The 24,817-nt window shown below is 39.0% G+C and overlaps 2 protein-coding genes across 2 annotated transcripts; one reads left to right on the forward strand and one right to left on the reverse strand.

Annotated features, from left to right (window-relative positions):
* Positions 1-8,933: 8,933 nt before the first annotated feature.
* Positions 8,934-10,436, reverse strand: LOC109159727 (beta-D-glucosyl crocetin beta-1,6-glucosyltransferase-like). Its single transcript, XM_019307826.1, has one exon. The coding sequence runs from the start codon at positions 10,347-10,349 to the stop codon at positions 9,000-9,002; it is 1,350 nt and encodes a 449-aa protein (XP_019163371.1). The 5' UTR covers positions 10,350-10,436; the 3' UTR covers positions 8,934-8,999.
* Positions 10,437-20,443: 10,007 nt separating this feature from the next.
* LOC109159914 lies at positions 20,444-20,905 on the forward strand. Its single transcript, XM_019308025.1, has one exon. It carries the CDS (start codon positions 20,444-20,446, stop codon positions 20,903-20,905), a length of 462 nt encoding a protein of 153 aa, XP_019163570.1.
* Positions 20,906-24,817: the final 3,912 nt, after the last annotated feature.

The following is a 24,817-nucleotide window of genomic DNA, read 5'->3' on the forward strand; positions in this document are numbered from 1 at the left end:
AGGACCAAAAATGTCTTTTACTCTAAAATTATCATGAAAGGTATTACTCTACCTCATGGACTTTTGAGGTTTAGCATTAATTGGATCGAAAAACTAGGTTGCATTTTAAGTTAATCTTAGCAATTGTAAAATAACCAATACGTGAAATTTGGCAACAGTATCAGAAGTGCAGAGAATGCCTTGCGGAAACTCTGCTGCAAGTTCAGCCGCCTCTTTATACTTAGCCTGAGCAAATAACTCTTGGAAACGTTGGACAAGCTGATTCATATTAGATATGTAAATATAAGATCACACGAATATTACAGTAAAAGTTGAAATATATTGAAATTTATGAATATAACAGTAAAAGTTGCTTCATATTTCTAATAAGAAGATACAAATAATGAATTCACCTACTTGACCACTAACAAAGGGCACAAGTGTTGCTTCATTTACTAGCAGTTTGGAGGTCATAAATAAATAAAAGTCCAAGCTTTGTAATCACATAAATTAAACTGGTTCTTCTTATTCTGGTCAACAACAAGCTAAGGCGTGAAATTTAATTGGCAATAGTATCAAAATTAAAAATAATAAAACACATTTATAAATCTTAGCAATTGTAAAATAACCAATACCTTAAAATTTCTAAAAATCATAAAATATCACATTTATCCAAATATTAATAAAACACAAATATATTATTAAAACATGAAGAAAAAAAAAAACGAACCTGCAGATCGGAAGGGCGGTGGCTAGTAGCTGTAGTATCGTAGGGGAGCTAGAGGAGGGAAAAACGAAGCAGATCAGAAGGGTTGGCAGTGAAGACACCATTGGCGACTACAGATCGACGAAGCTGTGGCGGGGTAGCGGCTGTGTCGGTGGTGGGTGCGATGTGCAACGGAGGTTGCGTCGCGGTGGTGTGTGGTGTCTAATCGAGCGAGGGAATCTAAGGGTTGAAGGAAGATTAGATATTAATTGAAGATGCACGGTTGTTTTAGATTGACTTTCTGCCACCGTTTCTCTTAGAAACGGTGGCGAAATATAAAAAGAATTCTATTTATTTCTTTTTAAAATACTTTCCGCCACTGTTTCGTGTAGGAATATTGGCGGTTTTATTTATATTTTCCGCCACCATTTGAGCAAGAAATAGTGGTGGAAACTAAAAGAGTTTTTTTTTAAAAAAAAATTTTTCAAACCACGCTCGTTACAGCTAACAACGGTGGCAGATTATTGATCAATTATTTACGAAATTTTCACTATGAATTTTTTAAATTAAGAATACACAACTGTTCTTTTAACAACAGTGGCTAAATGTCAGTCTCCTATGTTCTCTTTTGTATTAGTGATAGATTAAAGTCACTTTTAGTTGATTTTCAAAAATAGAGTCTCTTTTAGTTTTTTCCATTGACTCTTTTTGCATCCCATGAAGCCTTTTCATTGGGAGTAGGGAATCACACATCTCACCAAAAGAAAATCTCACTTTTTTCCTTGTGCCATACCAATAAAGTTCATTCCGGGTCTTACCACCATACATTCCATAAGTCATCCCGTATACACTCCCATTTCGAGAGATCATTGACCTAGGTCCATGGGAGTGGTGGATTGAACCTTTGAACCTCAAACAATCATCCAAATGAATATAATCCTACTTGAGCCCTATGAAAATCTCACACGGTGTAGGGGTGATTTCCAAACATTTTCAACCAATTGAGCTTATAACACCACTTCCTCAACAAATGCAAAGGAGAAGGAACAACAACACATTGAGATCAAATACAGATCCTATCTACCTAATCTTTTAAAAAGACAAAGTATATATGACCACAAAGAATGTACATGGTACTCACAAGATTCTCAACCCTCCCCACACTTAGACCTCGCTTGCCCTCAAGCAAGACAAATCATTAAGCAAGCAATTAGTATGGGGGTGGGGCATGCAACAATGAAACAATCGTATGAATGGGCCATGGTCAAATCATGCAAGAACAGGGATTAAAGGGTGTAGGGAACTCCCTTAGAATGATAGTCGAAAGAAGTGAATTTTGTTTCCACCAAAGTTCCTCCTTCTTAGAAGATCACGAACCAAAAAGAGATTACCTAGCAAATGACAAATCACACAAACAATGGAATAAGAAAGAACAAAAAAGTAAGATAACATTGGGTTGCCTCCCCAGAAGCGCCATGTTTAACGTCCTTGGCTCCACGCAACTTACAACCAACCATCCATGGACACTTGGATGAGAACTAGTCGTTTTGCCCCATCTGAGCACAATGTGCTTGGCAACCATTCTTTTATTTATTCATTCATTCTTTAGTTTAGTATGGCCCTCTCCTTGAGGCCTAAGTGTGTTTTATGGTCACTTTTGGACCATCATTTGTAAGACAATTTTTTAATTTATTAATAAATTTCTTTTTGCTAAAAAAAAAATCCCAAACCCACAAAACTGACCACCGCCATACTAACACAAAATGCGCAAAGACTACCCCACAGAACACACACCTTTACTACTAGAAATGCACAACTTTTATTCTAGGAGTGCACAAAGGTATACAACATAATCCTATGATGCAACATCACGCCAGCAGTGATACCTAACTCCCCCCAACCAATGCACAACCCATAGTCTTATGATGTCTTATGATGCACCACACCTAGCGCCACAATGCATAAATCAACAGCCTACGATGCACCCCCTCCCTCCCTCCTAAAATCACATATTTATCATCATACCCAATGTTGCAAAAATCGCGCCTAGGCGCCGATTAATCGGCGCCTAGGCGCTAGGCGCCATTGCGCCGCCGCGAGGAACGGCCTCCGCGGCCGGCCGGCTAGGCGGTCTAGGCGGCCGCCTAGACCGCCTAACCGGCCGGTTCGGCGGTTTTTTTTTTTTTTTTTTTTTTTTTTTTTTTTTTTGAAAATGTCGGAAAAGTTTCGGAAGGCATAACTTTTGACTCGGTTGTCCGAAGGCGATTTGGTCCACTAATTTCTCAAAAAAATGCTTCTTTAGCTCTTAATTTTAGTTTTTTATGTATTTAGATGGTTTAAACAATCTTTTGAACACTTTTACAACCACTTTCGTAAATAATTTCTAAGAAATAACTATAGAAACCTTATGTTTTATTACTAAATTTTAAAAATTTTAAATTTTAAATTTTATTTTTAATTAAAAAAATAAAAAAAAATAAAAATAAAATAAATAAATAAAAAATCAGCGCCTAGGCGCCCCCTTGGCGCCTAGGGGGCGCCTAGCGTGTTTTGCAACATTGATCATACCTAATCAAAAGTATACTCTACGAACCACAACAACAACAAAAGGGAGAATAAACATGAAACCATGTTGAGCAGTCACCAATACCGCTGAAAAAAAAAAACCATAAGAAGAATAAATGAAAACAACTCGAAAAATCCCTAAAAATGGCCTAAAATCAAGAAGCATAACATATTTGGAAACTCCATACAAGAAAAAACTAAACATAATTACTCCCATACTCTCGCCAGTTAAATTTTTATTTAAAAAAAAAAAACAGTTAAGAAAAAACATTAAATCTTAGCTATCAGATCTTATCCAATAGACAACCCATATTATATATATATATATATATATATATATATATATATATATATATATGTATGTATGTATGTATGTATGTATGTATGTATGTATGTATGTATGTATGTATATGGAGTATGGTTCCGCTAGGTATGCAAGAATGTAAGAATGCACCAAAACGTGTAGAGAAATGCATCAAGGTGTGGTGCATTTTTACATTTTTGAACACGTAATGATTCATTTAAGCATACCTTGAAATTGCATCGTGTTACTTGAAAAATAAAAGCGATGTGTTTTTACTTGTTAATTAAGTTATGCACCAGTTTCGTTAATTAATTAAACTCGTTTAAGCAAGTGTAAATAATAACTGCAGAAAGCATAAAGTAATTTAAAAACACAAAGAAATTGTTATGCAGTTCGGAGCTCCTTCTCCTACGTCTACGGGGCAACCCACGTCTGCCCAATCCACTATAGATGTTCACCAAAAGGAGTATTACAAGAGGTAAATATAGATGGCCTCCAGCCTTTACCACTACCACTCTTTCTAACACCTATCCAGGACTGACACACGAATACCCGAACAATCTTCACAAGATACTTCAGCAGTACCACGTACTAGTCATGTAGTATAGATTAAATATTCTTAAAGATTAAAAATGGAACATATAAAAATATGAAGCTTTGTAAATCAGATGTGTGCTCAGAATCTTAATCTCCAAAATCAGCAATGTCTTCTTTCGAACAGCACCCTTTTATAGCAGATGTTGAGCTTCATTTTGTGATCGTTAAATGTAGCCATTTTCCTTGTTCGAATAACCTCAGCCACATTCTTTTATTTCTTTGAAACCTTCATACGTAGACTTCATTCTCCAAGGCATGCCATCCACACATTTAAATATCACATGGTCTAGAATTAACACTAATAACTCTAATTAAATTTTTAATTAAAACTAATAAAATCACTTACAAAATAAAATAGCCAATAAGGTTTTACCGCGTAAATAATTTTACACTTACATACCTAATGGTGTATGACCGCATGTCCCAGGGTTGTGCATTTTGGTGGTGCATTTGTGCATTTTCACCCTGGTGCATTTCTGAATACGTTGTGATACATTTATGCATACCTAATAGTGCAATCCGAACGGGAAGGCATGCCTGCATTTGAAGCAGTATCGGTTACTGACCGAAATCGAAAATAAATAAGTGCCAAATAATCGAAATAACGAATAGGCGAATATATTTTAACATCAATAATCAAAATCAAAATCAACCAAAAATTAACTATTTTGATCGATCAGTTCATTATTGATTGTCAATTATAGGGTGATTAACTAGTATTTTGCTCACCCCTATAGTGCAAAGACGTAATGGGCCTGTTTGGTAAAATAGTTAGCATATCAGCTAATTTTGACTTGTTTGACCACTATTAGTTCGCTACAAGGAAAACCATGATTCGTGACGGGAAAATTCTGTCGCAAAAACGCAAAATTCCGTTGCGAATCGCATTTTGCAACGGAATTTTACATTTTCGCGTCAGAATTCATTCCGTAGCCTTCAAGCTTTTCATATTTAATTTTGCGACAGAAATAATCCGTCGCGAGTGGTGGTGACAGAAAATGGCAGCGGAATTTTTCGTCGTATCACTATTATTTTTGATATTATTGTAGATATTTATATTTATAATCGAAACTTAACTTAATTGGTGTTGTAAAATACTCCATATGTCCCTAATTTCTTGTCACATTTGTTTTTTGTATGGTTTTGAATGGAAAAAAATAAATATTTCTAATTTTTCAATTTTGCCCCTCAAAAGTAGGTGTCATTTGTACAAAGTACTATTGTACTTACCTCATTAATTGTTTATAAATATGGGCAAGTCAAAATGGTATATGTGAAATGATAGTTATGTTCAATTTTGAAAAGAAAACACTATTTAAAGATAGATTTTAAAAAAAAATGTAAAATGGGACGGAGAAAGATTAAAGAGTTATGCAATTTAGTTATAGAATATGAATTCATATTCAATTTAAAATTTCTCACTGTTAGTACCAAACATGGTGCAAACTTTGACCATTAAAAAATAATAAATTTTACTTAAAAAATTAAATATTCTCGCGACGGACATGTAGGGCGTCGCATTTTTTGTCACCAATGTGTTAACATATTGGCGACGAAATGATTCTAGCATTCCATTCTGTAGAGAAAATAAACTTCATTTTTAAAATTAAAGGCTAAAGTGTCATCCCGCACCATGAACCATTCCTAATTATTCATGCCGCACCGATCTTTCAAAATGTATATTTAGATCCACGAACCATTACTTTTTTCGTCTAGAACTTTTCACAAGTTACAAATAATAAATGTTGACATGGATTTTTCCTTTTTTTTCTTCGTGTTCTTCAGTGACATTCTTTCCGGCGGCGGTGGGTGGCGGTGCGGGGTCAATCCGGTCGGGTTCTATGGTGGATCGAGCTAGGCTAGCCAAGATTCCGTTGCCGGCGGTACTGGACAAGAGGTGGCGCTGATGAACCAGGCCAACTTCCGCACTTCCTTGGAGAGAAATGTGTCGCAGAAGATGGAGACTGGATTGTTTCCGGTTCTTGACCATTACGCTCAACAAGGGACCCACATCCATCTGTAGAAAATTTTCCATATAATTTCTTTCTACATAAGCTGTCAGCAGTTTCTGGACAAGGATCCCGGCAGTCTTTGCATTGACCCAACCGGCGACCATCCATTCCTGAAGGCGATCAGGGATGGCGTGATCGCTATTCTCTACAGAAATATACTCCGGGAAATGTGTTGGAAGCTGCAGAAATATTGGATTTGTGGAGGGATTGACAGAGAGAAAAAGCTTTCTCAAGCTGATCAAAGTTTCAGTAACTTTATATATCCCATCCTTGAGGAGATGACGGAACAGCTCAACAAAACCCAGTAGCAACCACACGATTCCTCCGGCATGCTGACGTCACACATCAAAACCCTCTGAGGAAATTCGATGCAGTTTCTGAGAGACATCTTTGTGACATTTATCATCGCCGGAGGAGACACCACGGCTTCGGCACTCGGTTCTTTCTGCTCCTTGCACAAAACCCTCAAGTTGAAGCAAAGATCCTCAACGATATCCTTCAACTAAAACAAAACCTAGCCAAACAAGACAAGCTGGTTTTTAACATCCCCGTTGGCGGCGGTTGCCGGAGGAACAAGAGGAGCAATAGCGGCACGAGCAGTTTGGCGAATGCGGCGTCGTTTATATCATTGAGGCTTGTGTAAATTGCGAGAAAGATCCCCTCACCCACCCTCCAGCACGAGCAGCCTAGCCGCCTCCTCAGATTCTGAAATCGATGGCGTCAGAAAAAAGTCGTCAAACACCAGGGCTCCAGACGCAAGGCGACCTGGAAGGACCCAGAGAGCCGTATTATCTGCAACACCACTCGCGACGATATCCTCTCCGGCAAGTCCAACTTCGAGGATGTCATATCTTGCTTCTCCGATTGCAGCTCTGCTAAACGTGGCAACTACTGACTTCATTGTTTTCTTCTCATTTTTTTTTTTAATTAATAAAGCTTACATCGACTCCATCTCATATATTTTATTATTAATAAAGCTTACATGGACTCCAAATCAACAAGAAACAAGCGCCATGTCATTAGGTAACCTGAAAACCTATAAGAAGTTCTAGACGAAAAAAATTAATTATTCCTAAATCTAAATATACGTTTTGAAAGATCAGGGTGCGGCATGAATAATTTGGAATTGTTTAGAGTGCGGGATTACACTTTAGCCAAAATTAAATATTTTAGCAATGGAAAAAACGATCATCACAAGTTCCATCACCAACATCAACGTCAAATTTATCTTTACACCAAACATCGCAACAGAAACAATTCCTGTTGCTAATTCCATCGTCATATCACGATAGACATATAGGGCGTCACATTTTCTATCGCCAATGTGTCAATGTATAGACGACGAAATTGATTCTGTCGTCCCATTCTGTAGCGAAAATAAACTTCACTTAAAATATTAAATATTTTTGTGACGGCAAAAAATAACCGCGCAAATTTCATCGCCAACCTCAAACATAAAATTTATATTTGCGCCAAACATCGCAGCAAAAATCATTTCCGTTGCTAATTTCATCGCCATATCGCGACAGACATGTAGGTCATCGCATTTTCTGTCACCAATGTGTCAACATATTGGCGACGGAATTGATTCTGTCGTCTCATTTTGTAGCGAAAATAAACTTTACTTAAAATGTTAAATATTTTCACGACGAAAAAAATAATTGTAGCAAATTGTGTCGTCACCCTTCGTCGTCAATTCATGGCGCAAAGATTACGTGAGAGTATTTCCCACTTTGCGCCAAACATTGCAACAGAATTCATTCTTGTCGCCGATTCTGTCGCAAAATTGCGACGGAAACATCAGTTGTTGCCTTTCCCGTCGCCACTGTGGTGACAGAACTAATTCCGTCGCAAAATCCGTCACCAAAATGTGAGCGCCAAAGTTTCTCATATTTTTCTCATTTTGCGCCAAAAATCGCTACGGAATTGAATTCCATCACCATTTCCGTGTCAAAATCGCAACGGAACATATTCCGTTGCAAAATCCGTCACGAATCGACAACGGATTATGCTCCGTCACGATCTTTCCGTCGTGATTTGTGATTTTTCTAGTAGTGTTGTTTGACTTGGTTAAACGACCCTATAAGTGTTTGGTTAATTAGCTTTTTGAAACAGTTTTTTGCTCCAAAAGGCTAAAATTCAAAAAGTTGTTGAAACTACTTTTTCGATTAGCTTTTTGAGAAAGCCATTTTTCATATAATCAGCTATCAGCTAATAATTTACGAAACATCTTTCTACAATCAGCTAATACTATCAACTAATCAAACACACTAATCCAATCAATTAACAGCTATATTTACCAAACACCTCCGATGTATATATATAGTTAATGAAGAATACATGCATTTTCCTTCTATCACTTCATTCTGCAGTCTTTTACCATCTACATAATGGCATAATGCCTGCGAAATGGAAGTTAAAGGACTTTAAATTATCACTTGGTATAAAATGGTCAGAAAGTTTGATCACTGTGATTGAAATTTTAGATCAAAACTTTTATTTTTTTGACCACTTTTGAGTGAAAAAAATTTATATATATGAAATTTCAAGCGTGATTCTAAATTAGATCTCACTAAAAAGCTGCTTTCAAATTATCAACATTAATTTTGATAAAAATTTTCCGGGGTAAAAAAACCAAACACTCAATGCACTCATTGGGGCAGTAGCAGTTGGTAAATGCTACTTACTACTTACTAGGCAACAGACCAAAAGTACACATGTGATTAATGATAGAGTTTTTCTTACCCACAATCTACCATCCAGAACCAATTGAACTACCCGTGTGAGGTGACATAGAGTTTTCTTACTCACAATTTACCATCCATAACCAATTGAACTACCCGTGTGGGGTGAAACAGAGTTTTCTCAACTCCATGGCAGCAGCATCCATCTCCTCCTTCTGTTTCATCTTCAATCTCTTGCTCATATCCTTAACCCTCGTCTTCAAACCCTCCCCACTCTTCCCACCAATGGCCTCCTTCACAGTTCTTGCAATCTCCTCCCTACAAAGCCTGTGGGTGCCATCATCTCTGGTGATCTCCACTGCCAGCCCCATCTCCACCAAGAGCTTAGCATTGACCGGCTGGTCAGAGTGCATGGGCATGGCGATGATGGGAACCGCAAAATTCAAGGTCTCCATTATCGAGTTCCACCCGCAATGAGTCAGAAACCCGCCCACGCTCGGGTGGCTCAGAATCTCCACCTGAGGCGCCCATCCTTCCACTATTCTCCCTCTCTCCCCTGTCCTCTTCAAAAACCCTTGTGGGAGTGAATCTTCAGCGCTCACCTGCTCGCCCTGTGGAAATCTAAGCACCCATATGAAGCTCACATTGCTACCAACAAGCTCCAATCCATGAGCTATCTCCTGTGTGTCTTCCCTTGACAAGAAATGCTCACTCCCGAATGAAATGTATACGACAGAACCATCTTCTTTCTTCCACAGCCACTCCAAGAGCTCTTGATGGAGTTTCTCCTTCTGCTCCAAATCCTGGGCTAATAATCCGATGGGCACAACCTTGCAGCCAATGAACCCAGAGTAGTATTCTATGTAGTTGGGTTCCATTTCCAGGGAGCTTCTTACCAACACCATTTGTGGATTTGGTAGACATTCCCAGGAGGAGTCTCTCTCGCCGATCTTGAGATGATTGAAAGCGGCGCGGAAGATTGATTCTGAGTAGCCTTTAAGGCGAAGGGGGTGAAAAGGGTATTCGGAGCCGGGATTCCTAACGGCAAAGCTGATGTAAGAGGAGGTGGCGGCGGAGACGTTGTAGAACCTGACGGCGGGGATGTTGAGTGCACGCGCTACCCCCTCCGCCCACACTTGGAGGAAGTCTAACACCAGCAAATCCGGGGTCAGGGTTTCCATGATTTTGGCGAAGTTGGGCTTTGACATTTTTAAGGCCTTGAAGAGCGTGGATTGTAGGTGGCGTGGGAGGCCGTTTGTGGTGTGGCAATACGGTGGGAGGCCAGGCAGCTCCGGCAGGTGGAGCTCCACTAGCCGGATTGAATCCAAGTATTTTTCAGGTATCATTTTCTTGACGGAGACGAGGATGATGGGTGTGGAACATAGGTGAATCAAGAAACCCCTGTCGGAGAGATTCTTGGCCAGTCCTAGGTATGGAGTTATGTGACCATGAGCCAAAAATGGGAACATCAACACACTCGCCCTTCTTTCCTCTTCACCCATTATCACACTTAGCTTCTTTCCTAGCACTAGCAGGACACTCAGAGATTTGGATTCGGTTCTTTGAGAAAACAAAGCGGTTTTAAATATACACTTACACAGTCACTATATATATATATATATATACTGAAATGTTCGAGTGCAGTTGAATGCTTCCGGTGCAGTTGTGCGGTTGATTAATGTGTATGAGTTTTGTACTCAATGTGCGTGAGTCTTTTACTTAATTTGCCTGAGATTTGTACTTAATGTGTGTGAGTGTGTAATGTTAATGTGCGTTGTGCTTAATGTGCGTGAGTGTGTACTTCATGTGAGTTGTTGAAACTTTAAAGTGCATGAATTTTGTGCTTAATGTGAGTGAGTTTTGTGCTTAAGGTGCGTGAGTCTTGTACTTAAGATGCGTGAGTTTTTTGTACTTAATATACGTGAGTGTGTACTTAATGTGAGTTGTTGTTCAAACTGGGAAGGTGCATGTGTTTTTGTGCTTAACGTGTGTGAGTTTTGTGCTTAGAGCATCTCCAACCCCTCTATCTCCAAAACACCAAATTTTTCTAGCAAATGTCACATCAAAAGGAATATTCCCAGCATATTCTCACACCAAATTTTATTCATCTCCAACCCATTTACACCAAAACACCAAACTTTTACACTAAAATAATTTAATTTCTCAATTATTAGTTCGAATATAATTAGTTTAATATAATTTAGTTCGAACTTAATTAGTTTAATATAAATTATAACTTATGATGTAAATAATAATTTTTATTAATATTAATTTTTTATAACATTAATTATTTTAAAAAAATCGAATTTAACAATATTTTTGAAAATTGAATTTATTCCAATAATAATATAGCATACAACATCTAGTACATTTAATTATCGAAATTACTATATCGTTCCCACAAATGCTCAATCAATGCATTACGGAGTGCATAATGAGCTTCTTTATCTTTAATTTGCCTATGCCGAGCAAGAAATTCTTGAAATATAATATTTTCATCTCTAACTATATCAACTTCAGGTGCCGGTGCTTCGTTCCAACCTTGTGTATCTGCTTGCTCATCACGATCCTCAATGATCATATTGTGCATTATAATGCACGATGACATTATATCATGCAATACACATTTATCCCAAAAACGTGCCGGTCCCTTGACTATTGCAAATCGTGATTGGAGAACTCCAAATGCACGTTCTACGTCTTTTCTACACGATTCTTGCATCATCGCAAATAACTTCTTTTTTGGCCCTCGAGGTTCATGGATTGTTTGTACCAATGTGGACCATTTTGGATATATACCATCGGCTAAATAATATCCTGTGTTGTAGTTTTGTCCTTGAATAACATAATGACAAGGAGGTGCTACACCGTTTGCAAGATTTGCAAACAAATGAGATGCCTCCAAGACATTAATGTCGTTATTAGACCCCGGCATGCCAAATCCACAAATCATAATCAGCTACAGCTTCAAGAATAATAGTTGGTTCTCTACTCCACCCAGCATATTGTCCAGCTGTAACACCCCGTGTTTTTTTTTGAAAAATAAACAGAACCTGATATATTAAGAACGATTAGAAGTATTACATAGGAAAGAACTCACGTACCGCGGGATACGATCAAAAAACTCAAGTCTATCATCCCCTATGTAAGATAACGCTTTTTTGGCTAAATTATGAGCAAACGTATTATAATTTCTATGCACATAGCGAAATTTAACCCCAGGCATTTGCCGTAGCAGCTCACGGATTTCTTCAACAATGGATCCGAAGGGTGAAATATTAACTCCTCCCGTAACCGCATTCGTCACCATTTGGGCATCGGTTTCTAGCGAGACCCTCCTCCACCCGTTGTGCTTTATCCAGCTTAACGCTTCCCGAGCTCCCATTGCTTCAGCCTCTCTAACCATGTACAAGCCCCTCTTGGTAAACATAGTCACCCCAAGAACCTTATCCTCCTCATCCAGCACACCCCATCCAAAGCCCATACGTTGATTTGCATGATCCATAGATACATCTATTTTCACTCTCACCTCACCCGAGACAAGATTGGGTGATTGTGCCCCATTTCGATTTGGCCTAACAGAATGTGTAGTTGACTCTCCCAAGCCTCGGCTATTTCTCCAATTTTCTGCATAAAGCAGCGCATGATGCACCAGAATTTTTGGATCCGAAACAGTTTGCTTCCACAGCAGAGAATTTCGCGCCTCCCATATAGCCCAAGCCACCATCACAACCTGTTCAAGAATTTTATTTGGTAAAACAGCCCACATCTCATATAGCCATGCAGTTAGAGAATCCACATAACCCATTTCCCAGTCAGCATTTAAATGGAGCCAGCAATTATGTGCATATTCACAATTCGCAAAAAGATGAGCAACACACTCGTTTGCCTTTCCACATAACACACAGACCGGATCACACTGAATGCGTTTAATCATTAAGACATCCTTCGTTGGGAGACGCAAGGTACACAGCCTCCAGAAGAAACACTTAACTTTTGGTGGAATTCTTAAGTACCAAAGGCCCCTCCACACGACCCCTTCCCCATGATTCACCTCACCCACCGCCAACCTATATGCACTCTTAACCGAAAACATACCGTTGAGTTCCTTATGCCAATATAACGAGTCACAAACCCCCCCGGGCGGAGCAGGTAGTCTCAGAATACGATCTACATCCCGGTCACACAGAATATCCCTCAAAACCCCCATATCCCACTCCCTTGAGTTCACACATAATAGAGAACTCACACTAGGATTTCCCAAGTATTCTTGTGCCGGAGTGTCAACATATGGATTCGTCTCATCCGGTAGCCACGGATCCCCCCTCGTTCCCTTCTCTCACAACCCCACCAAAAAGAATTCATAATCCTTTCTATCTCACCACTCATGCCCAGGGGAAGGAGAAACACGTTCATAGCATAGTTAGGGATACTTTGTAGGACAGTTTTCAGCAAGACCTCTCTACCACCCCGAGATAAGAACCGATTACCCCAATTCATCACCCGATCTCGTAGCCTATCCCGGATAAAGCCCAGAATCTCTCTCTTCTTCCTTCCCACATACCCCGGCAACCCCAAATACTTCCCCCGACCCTGCTGTTCACAGATTCCCAGAGTCCCACAAACAGCCTCCTTATCCTCCCAATGTACATTTCGGCCAAACACAATTGACGTTTTCCTTAAATTCACTTCCTGGCCACTAGCTCTCCCATAATCTTTTAAGACATCATTTAGAACCTCCGCCTCAAAATTGTTTGCCCGAAAAAGGAATAGGCAATCATCTGCGAAAAAAAGGTGAGAAATAGACGGAGCACCCCTTGCTACCCTTAACCCGTGTATCAAACCCTCCTCCTCCCGAACTTACAACATGGTACTCAGAACTTCTGCTACTAAAATAAAAAGATAAGGGGATAACGGATCCCCTTGCCTAAGACCCCTCCCCGGCACCACTGGTCCCCATTCCTTCCCCTCCACCAAGACAGAATAACGCACTGTCGTCACGCACTCCCTCACCAACCCCACCCAACGATCACTAAACCCCATCTTTACCAGGACTTGACACAGAAACCCCCACTCCACTCGATCATAAGCTTTACTCATGTCAACCTTCAAAGCCCCATACCCACCCCTTTCCCCAGATTGGCGTTTCAAACAGTGGGCTGACTCGAAAGCAATAAGCACATTATCGACAATTGACCGACCCGGAATGAAAGCACTTTGAGCAGGTGATATAATTGAATCTAGCAACACACGCAACCTAGTAGCAAGGACCTTTGCAAGTATTCGGTACACAACATTACACAAAGCAATGGGGCGAAACTCAGACATCTCTACGGGGGATTTACACTTTGGAAGCAAGACAATATGGGAGTCATTCACATGTTCCGGCAAACGACCCGTAACCATAAAAAGATGGACAAAAGAAACTACCTCAGGTCCCAGAATAGACCAGTGCATCTGGAAAAACGCTGGAGAAAGACCATCAGGGCCCGGTGATTTGTCCGGATGCATTGCAAATAAGGCGCCTTTTACTTCCTCTGCCGTGACATCACTTAGCAGGGCAGCATTCTGTTGTTCATCAATACGGGTGCTCAGGCAATCTAACACAGGCCGCACATCACCTTCGGCAGAAGTGAAAAGATTTGAAAAATATTCGACCATAATTCCCCCCATCATGTGTGCATCATTTGTAATCTCCCCAGCCGAATTACGCAAAGCAGTAATCCGGTTCCTTCTCCTCCTTGTATTCATTGAATTGTGAAAAAACTTTGAATTGGTATCCCCCCCTTTATACCACAACTCCTTAGCCCTCTGCCCAAGCCGATCACTTTTATCCCGAAGCATAGACAAGTATCGACGCTGACAGTCCCCGAACAGCCTTAAACCTTCCCCATCCCTTCGACCCCGCAATCTCTCCATCTCCCCTAAACAGAGCCTCATAGCCTCATTCTCTCCCCGATTCTGCCTTCTCCCCCAATTCCACACACCCCTTCCACACACCCGTAATCTATCTCCCATAGGGCACCCTTGAAGCCTCTCCCATTCTCTCTGCACCACCCCTTTACAATCCGGATATCTCCCCCAACTATTTTCAAACCTTGGGCGTCGAGTATAATGTGTCCTCTCCCCAGTATCAAGCGATAAAAACAGCGGCAAGTGATCACTCGTTGTACCCTCCAAAGACCATGCCTGCGCCCGCGAAAATAGATCGCGCCATTCCCCGGAGACTAAAACACGATCCAACTTCTCCCTCACCCACCTGCAAGTCCCTCTCCCCTTTTCCCAAGTAAATTGGCAACCCCCGAAACCAAAGTTGGACAAGCCGCTCTCACGCACTGCCTCCCCAAATCCCCTCAACAACCACCTAGGCTGTGGCACTCGACCCTCCTTTTCCCAATCCCATAATAAGTCATTAAAATCCCCCATAAGGGCCCAAGGAAGATTATTGAGAGTAGACAAGTACCTGAGTAAACCCCAAGATTCCCGCCGCTGACCCCTATCCGGAGAGCCATAGAAGCCCGTGAATCTCCAACGCGAATCGTCCCCACCACTCGTAACAATAGTATCAATATAGTGATTCGAATATCCCCTTACCTCCACATCAACCCCCGCACTCCACAGAAGAGCCAAACCCCACCTCTACCACTGGAATCGACGACAAAACAGTTGTCGTATTTTAATTTCACCCTCACCCTCTCAAGCCGTCTCGTATCACTCCAAGTCTCACACAGAAATAAGATGTTGGGCCGTTTTTGATAAACCAAGCCCGCCAAGAACTGAACTGGCAATGAGTTTCCCAGCCCACGGCAGTTCCAACTTAAGAGATTCATTGGGCCGGGTGGGCCTGATACACAGGGCACACCCCGTGTTACGATCCCTAAAACCAATTACCCAAAAGAAAGAATTAAATCACAATAATTAATTAGGAAAGGCCCACCATAGTCCATAGACCCTTATCCCTAAACCCAATCCTTAGTCCCAAAAGGAATAGAATTAGCAAGCCTATAATATTAGTTCCTAATTAGGACTCCTAAATATATAAATAGGGGACTTAAGAGGCACCTAGAACCCCCACCACAATAATCTCTCACCACCCAAAGAGCTCCAAGAATCCCCTTAGAAGAAATCAAGAAAGCAAGAAAGCTTAAAGAAAGACCCTTCATAGCCAAGGAATTAATTAAGGCTAAGAGGTAACTCATGTCTCAACAAAACCTATTTTCATAGCTATGTTTCCCCTCTTAGGATTTCCCCATATTATTGTGTATTGATTATTTGTGATATTATTATTGATGATTGGTGGGATGATTCCATGGGTGATCTTGATAAGGAGAGGTTCTTGATAATTATGGTGTTCTTGATGATTACATGACGTTCTTGATAATTATATGGTGTTCTTAATGTTCTTAATGATTATATGAGGTTCTTGATAGTTATATGATATTCCTACCGAATCTTGATTTTGGAAGGTGAATTGTGTTCTTGTTGATTTAAAAATAATTAGAACCCTAGGTTATATCGTGGAATTCGTATGGTATTATTCTTGGTATATTGGGTGGGAATTCGCATGATTGGGTGTTGATTACGTTTAGAAAAGCATGATAGGTTATGTGCCGTATGTTTATTGATTTTGATCCATGAGTTGTCTACATGTGCTATCAATTGCGTTGAAAGTGTCTAAGCATGGTTTCGGGTTTCACAAAGGTTCCCGGGGCGTTTTTGGTGAAAAAGAGTCAGTGGGGGGTAGGTTGGGGTAGGGGACCCGCCACCTACCCGCGGCCTAGTCGGGCAACGCCGGCAGCGGGCAGCTGCCCGGAATAGTAAAACGCCGGCGGGCAGCCGGCGGGTGACCCCTCACCCACCGGCTACCCGCTGGTTTGTACCCCACTTCGGGATCCCGGCTTCCCCATTTGATGTTCCCCCGACCCCCGTGGTGTCCTAACGGACTCCGTCTATCATGCCTATGTCTAGTTTGATTTTCGGGTACCGTTCGTAGGTCGTATGAGTCTTATATATTGCATGCTAGTTGAATTGGTATCTCGTTGACCTAGGTGAAAGAAGTATGAAACCCTTAGGACTATTCTTAATATGTGAAGGATCACGCATAGGTTTTGTTATACGTTTTCCCCCCTTCCCAATGTGTTAATGTGGGTTGCATGTGCTTACTATGTGTTATGTGTGCATGTTACCCCGATTTGGTTGAGATCAATCGGGCTATACAGGCAGTCGGGTGGGCTGAGAACCATACCGGCTGTTAACCAGGCTAGTAGAGACCGGTCAGGTAGATAAATATTATATAGGACTGAGGTCCACTATACGGGCAGTTGAATGGGTTGAGAACCATCTCAACTGTTAACCAGACTGGTAGAGACCGGTCAGGTATATAAATATTATATAGGACAAAGGTCCACTATACGGGCAGTTGAATGGGTTGAGAACCATCCCAACAGTTAACCAGGCTGGTAAAGACCGGTCAGGCATATAAATATTATATAGAGCTGCGGCTCATCGGTCGATTGCGATCAACCCCTCCGTATTGTGAGACGGGGCAGGGTGCCGTGGGGCCGTGTCAGAGCTATATGCGCTGACCCTCATGTATGGGCATGCAATTGGTCCTGTGGCGCCAACAAAGTGTGCTATATGATGAGATGCGAAGGATTGATGATATGACTGTTATGGAAACGTGACCATAGGGCTCTTGCTAGTAATGCTTAATTGTGATTATTGGTTGTGCTTATCTATGACTGTTTCCTATGTGAGAGTTGTACATGCTTGGTTATGACTGCAGATTGTGTGTACCCCTATTTGTCGAGTCGGTTCCCTGATTTGAAAGCTAGAGTCTCTTAGGATACATCTTCATGCTTTGAAATGACTTTTCGTATATCTATGTATATATATATATATATATATATATATATATATATATATATATATATATATATATATATATGTATGTATGTATTGTTTTTCAACGCGTTGGAGTGGGTTACCAGCATCTCTCGCTGAACAGATATATTTGGCTTTCAGGCACAGAAGAATAAGTCACTGGAGCGCGCTAGATCTTGGAACGTAGAAGTAGATAGTTCCCTTTCGGCCTGCGTGCCATGTTATGCATTTACTTTGTTAAGGATATTAGTTAGTTGGCCTGTGCACCTGAGTTCTCTAGCTCAGGTGTGGCATAGCACCCCGTACTCTTTATGTTACGTTTTGAATTAATGAGTTTTCACCTTCATTTTATAAGTTTTAAACGTCCTGAAAATCTGGGGTGTTACACCAGCCCAGCCAGTTGGACAATTTTTCCAAGTCCAGTGCATGCAATCTAAACTCCCAAGCATCCCTGGAAAACCACATTTTTCGCCAATTTGAAGCAACCGTGCAACATCATTAGCATCAGGTGCTCTTAGATATCGCTCCCCAAAGACCTCTACAATTGCTCGACAGAATCTCTTCAAACTTTCAATTGCAGTTGATTCTCCAATCTGGATATATTCATCTGTTGCATCTGCTGGTATTCCGTACGCCAAAATTCAAAACGCCGCTGTAACTTTTTGGAAAGTAGATAAGCCTAGTCTACCGATTCTATCCTTTCGTTGCACAAAATAGTTGTCATGGCCTTTAACAGCATTGGCAATTCATAGGAACAAATTTCGACTCATTCGAAATCGTCTACGAAACATTGCTTCAGAATATTTTGGATACTCTGAAAAATAATCATTCCATAATCTTCGATCTGCTTCTTCACGATCACGATGAATCACTCTATGACCAAAAGTCGAACCTCCATGGCTTGGGGGTTGATTATCCATATATTCCATGTAGGAAGCTATGGCAAGGTTGTGGCTAGTATATGCATTGGTTAATAATTGTGTTTGTGCTCGTATTGCACTTGCGAGATTGTGCTCGGAATCCGATGATGAGGATGAGGAAGATGAGGATGATGATGAAGAAAATGTCATAGGACGTTTTCCAGTGTTGGAATTCATATTTGAATTCGTATGTTTAGAGATAGATGATAAGGGGATGAATGTTCAATTTGTTGGTGATGCAGAACGTTTTTATAGGGATAAAAGATATCACATGTATCTTTGGTATAAAAGATATCTGAATTGCTTAGAACCGTTAGATTAGATCACGAAGATCACATCCGTTCATTGGTATGCTTGTCCTTTTCCACACATATTCCAATAAAAGCTATCACATGCATCATTGAATCAGCTTTTATCTGAATAGCTTAGAACCGTTAGATTAGATCGTAAAGATCACATCCGTTCATTGGTATGCTTGTCCTTTTCCACACATATTCCAATAAAAGCTATCACATGCATCTTTGAATCAGCTTTTATCTGAATAGCTTAGAACCGTTAGATTAGATCGTGAAGATCACATCCGTTCATTGGTATGCTTGTCCTTTTCCACACATATTCCAATAAAAGCTATCACATGCATCTTTGAATCAGCTTTTATCTGAATAGCTTAGAACCGTTATATTAGATCGTGAAGATCACATCCGTTCATTGGTATGCTTGTCCTTTTCCACACATATTCCAATAAAAGCTATCACATGCATCTTTGAATCAGCTTTTATCTGAATTGTCTAGAACCGTTAGATTAGATCGTGAAGATCACATCCGTTCATTGGTATGCTTGTCCTTTTCCACACATATTCCAATAAAAGCTATCACATGCATCTTTGAATCAGCTTTTATCTGAATTGTCTAGAACCGTTAGATTAGATCGTGAAGATCACATCCGTTCATTGGTATGCTTGTCCTTTTCCACACATATTCCAATATAAAAGCTATCACATGCATCTTTGAATCAGCTTTTGTCTGAATAGCTTAGAACCGTTAGATTAGATCGCGAAGATCACATCCGTTCATTGGTATGCTTGTCCTTTTCCACACATATTCCAATAAAAGCTATCACATGCATCTTTGAATCAGCGTTTATTTGAATTGTTTAGAACCGTTAGATTAGATCGTGAAGATCACATCTGTTCATTGGTATGTTTGTATCTCTATAAATACTGCAATTCGATTTTAGAAGTAATACCACCTATCTTTTGAATATCAAAATCTCTTTACATTTCTTTCTAGTTTAATAGTCATTGAAATATGTCAAAAGCCTCACGTTCAATCCGAACTTCCTCATACTCAAATGAAGAAGATAAACTCTTTTGTACTATATTTATGGATATTGCCCAAGATCCTAAAAAGGGCAATGATCGCTCTGGAACAGATTTATGGGAACACATTACACAAGAATATGCTTGTATGCTACCGACACACATTTGTACTGACCGAACTTCAAGATCGCTGCATAGTCGTTGGGCAATGATATCAACATCGGTCAGCAAACTAAGAGGATGCATTCAACAAATAGAGAACATGAACCCAAGTGGTGCATCTGAACAAGATATTGTGAGTATCTTGTAAATTTGTGTTATTTAGTTTTTTCTTATTTTTTGTTTTAATTGCGTTGTTTAATTTGAATTATATTTTATTTATAACAGCTTGATAGAGCAAAGGAGTTAGTAAAGCAAGATCCCAAATTCAAAGGTGGATTTAAGTTTGATCATGTATGGCCTATTGTCAAAGACATGCAGAAATATTGCAGAACTGGAAGCTTGCTAAATGTTGGAGGTCGAAAAAGAACTTCTGAAGGATCACAATCACAATCTTTCGGAATTGAGAAGTCAATAGGCTCTTCCTCATTTCCTGTTGATTTGAATGATGATTTTGAATCTGATGAACATTGTAATGAAATGAACAATGTAGGTGAACGTCCTACGGGAAGGAAGAAGGAAAAGATAAAGCAAAAACTCTCGGATGAGCGCAATCAATTTATTGCCGCAATGGAACAACAAACTACACAATTCAAAGGAATGTTCGAACACAATCATGAGCTACTCCAAAAACAATATGAGCTTGATTTGTTTAAAGCTCAAAATGCAGCGAACAAAATAACATTGGCAAAACAAAAAGAAGATAACAAAATCTTAAGAGTGAATTTAAATTTGATAGAAGATCCAGTTGTGCGTGAGTCGATTAGACGCCAATAACTACAAATTGTTGCAAAGAGAAATCAAGAGCATGGAGAAGGAGTTGAATCAAATCGTGAATTTGATCAATACTTTAACAATTTGGGAGGAAGTGGGAGTGGACTAGGAAATTATTAATTTTATTATATATTTTTTTAAATTGTGTTTGCATTTTCTAATATTAATATTATGTCGTATGTATTTTAATTTGTATTATGTTCTAGTCATGTTTGATGTATTTCGTATGTATTTTAACTTTTATTATGTTCTAGTTATGTTTGATGTATTTGAAATTTTAATTAATATATATTCAATATTAGTCTTGTTTCGATCGTATTAATGAGATCTTTAAAATGGTATAATTTTTATTTAATAATACAAACTTTAAATATAAGTATTTAACAAAATAAAAAATTACATATAAAACAAATAAAGGATACATTTGGAATTATAAAAAGAAGCAAGGGCAAAAGAGTAATTTTCTTTCCTATATTTAATTTGCCGCGGATGAACAGTGCAGCGCCAAATATGGCGCTACACTGTTCATTATCGCCATTTTTTTTGGCGTAATGGCGCGATGCAGATACACCTTGGAGAGAGAAATTTGGTGGGATGGTGTTTTGGCGTGGAAATATGAGGCACGTTGGAGATGCTCTTAAGGTGTGTGAGGGTTGTGCTTAAGATGTCTGACTTTTGTGCTTAATGTGCGTGAGTTTGTTTTCTGAATGTATTTTGTCTGTGTGTTTAATGTGCGTGTATTGTGTACTTAAAGTGCGTCAGTGAAATGCTTAACCTGTCAATTTCTGTCGAGTTAGCCGAGTTAACCCGGCCGACTCGACCTTGCTAATTTTTTTCATTTATATATATATATATATATATATATATATATATATATATATATATATATATATATATATGTGTGTGTGTGTGTGTGTGTGTGTGTGTGTGTGTGTGTGTGTGTGTATATGTATGTATATACGTATAATATGACATATATGCACCTACACACATGCACTATTTTTCATTTTTTCAGTTAGCCGCCTAGGCCGTCTAGGCATTAGGCGCTACTCTACCGCCCGACTAGCACCTAGCGCCTATTGCAACCTTGATATATATATATATATATATATATATATATATATATATATATATATATATATATATATATATATATATATATACACTTTTGTTCAAATGCGGTTGCACCCTCCCGTGCGACCATGTGATAAAATACACCAAGCGTGTTAACAAAGACACCAATAGTGTTAGGAAAAAGAACAACAATGAAATGCACATGCACAAAAAACACAACAAAAAAAATGCACCAACTCTTCTCCCGTAGTGTATTTCCAAACACTGTGTGGTGCTTTTATTCATACCAAATGGTGCAATTTTGGTGATGCGTACCTAATTTGTGCATGTTTTTTGTTGTGCATTTCCTAACATGGATGGTGTATATTTGTATAACTATTGGTGCGACCGCGCACTGACTGCACGGGAAGACGTAGTCGCACCTGAACACTCTGTGTCTCTCTCTCTCTCTCTCTCTCTCTCTCTCTCTCTATATATATATATATATATATATATATATATATATATATATATATATATATATATATATATATATATATATAGAATCCGGATCAGGCGAGGACCTAATCTTAGGTGAGGACGTGAGGACTAATCTTGTGCGTTTGTTTTTTTATTTGGATGGTCCAGATTTGAGTTCTTGAGATGACATGGATTGATCTTTTTTGTTAAAGTGGGATAATAGTGTCTTTTTCTATTTTTTTAAGTGTGAACACATGTATAATCCTTGGCCAAATTGGTTTCCTATTTTCTTGGATCATCACCGTTGCAATTTGGAGCCGCGATTTCTTCATCATTGATTGAGTGTTCGCCCATGCAAACTAATCAGTATTTTTTTATTTTTTTTTCGCTTGTTCTTTTGAGTATAATATTGTCTATATTTGGATTGTCGTGTATATGTATAAATGTCTGGGTAGTACGATTGTGTGTGCATGTTTTTTGTTGTGCATTTCCTAACATGGATGGTGTGTATTTGTATAACTATTCGTGTGACCGCGCACTGACTGCACGGGAAGACGTAGTCGCACCTGAACACTCTCTCTCTCTCTCTCTCTCTCTCTCTATATATATATATATATATATATATATATATATATATATATATATATATATATATATATATATATATAGAATCCGGATCAGGCGAGGACCTAATCTTAGGTGAGGACGTGATGACTAATCTTGTGCGTTTGTTTTTTTATTCGGATGGTCCAGATTTGAGTTCTTGAGATGACATGGATTGATCTTTTTTGTTAAAGTGGGATAATAGTGTCTTTTTCTATTTTTTTAAGTGTGAACACATGTATAATCCTTGGCGAAATTGGTTTCCTATTTTCTTGGATCATCACCGTTGCAATTTGGAGCCGCGATTTCTTCATCATTGATTGAGTGTTCGCCCATGCAAACTAATCAGTATTTTTTTATTTTTTTTCGCTTGTTCTTTTGAGTATAATATTGTCTATATTTAGATTGTCGTGTATATGTATAAATGTCTGGGTAGTACGATTGTGTGTGCATGTTTTTTGTTGTGCATTTCCTAACATGGATGGTGTATATTTGTATAACTATTGGTGCGACCGCGCACTGACTGCACGGGAAGACGTAGTCGCACCTGAACACTCTCTCTCTCTCTCTCTCTCTCTCTCTATATATATATATATATATATATATATATATATATATATATATATATATATATATATATATATATATATATATATATATATATATATATATATAGAATCCGGATCAGGCGAGGACCTAATCTTAGGTGAGGACGTGAGGACTAATCTTGTGCGTTTGTTTTTTTATTTGGATGGTCCAGATTTGAGTTCTTGAGATGACATGGATTGATCTTTTTTGTTAAAGTGGGATAATAGTGTCTTTTTCTATTTTTTTTTAAGTGTGAACGCATGTATAATCCTTGGCCAAATTGGTTTCCTATTTTCTTGGATCATCACCGTTGCAATTTGTAGCCGCGATTTCTTCATCATTGATTGAGTGTTTGCCCATGCAAACTAATCAGTATTTTTTTATTTTTTTTCGTTTGTTCTTTTGAGTATAATATTGTCTATATTTGGATTGTCGTGTATATGTATAAATGTCTGGGTAGTAAGATTGTGCATTCGTGTGTGCTGATTGTGCAACCTAGTGTTGTAAGTTTTGCACTATAGGCTAGGGAGTTGTGCATTATAGCACATAGTTCAATGCATCGTAGAACATTGGATGTTCACTGTATGATTTTTTGGCGGGGTTTGAATGTACAACAATGAAGTTATTGATGCACAACACTCAGTATAGGAATGCACAAAATTTTGTATAGGAATGCACATCTTTTAATAAGACTGATTTACCCTAAATTTATATATTTTAATATTTTAAAGGGATTTTTTTTCTTAATCCGTGTGATTTGTTTCTTTTAATCTCAGTCATACATCATTCTGATTTAATGGTCTAGATTAGTCCTCACGTCCTCACCTAAGATTAGGTCCTCACCTGATTTAATGGTCTAGATTAGTCCTCACGTCCTCATGCGAACGGCCGCCTTGGAGAAAAATAAGAACCATTAATAGTCATTCACGTGTCCAGATCAACAAATCATATGTAATTTAAAAAATACAACGTGGTGGCATTTTTGTAAATAACTCGAACTTTGGTGCATGTAAAATCACTTACAAGTACACCTCTTTTCACTTACAAGTGCAAGTAATTTTACATTGTTAGCATTCGTGCAACTATTCATAATTATAGGTACTCCTAGTTATAACGTTAGGTGCACTTATTATTGATGCTCAATGTAAATTTTACTTGCACTTCTAATACATTTTACCTGCACTCGTAACA

This window comes from Ipomoea nil, unplaced genomic scaffold (assembly GCF_001879475.1).
Source record: "Ipomoea nil cultivar Tokyo-kokei standard unplaced genomic scaffold, Asagao_1.1 scaffold2845, whole genome shotgun sequence".
Classification (NCBI taxonomy): Eukaryota; Viridiplantae; Streptophyta; class Magnoliopsida; order Solanales; family Convolvulaceae; genus Ipomoea; species Ipomoea nil.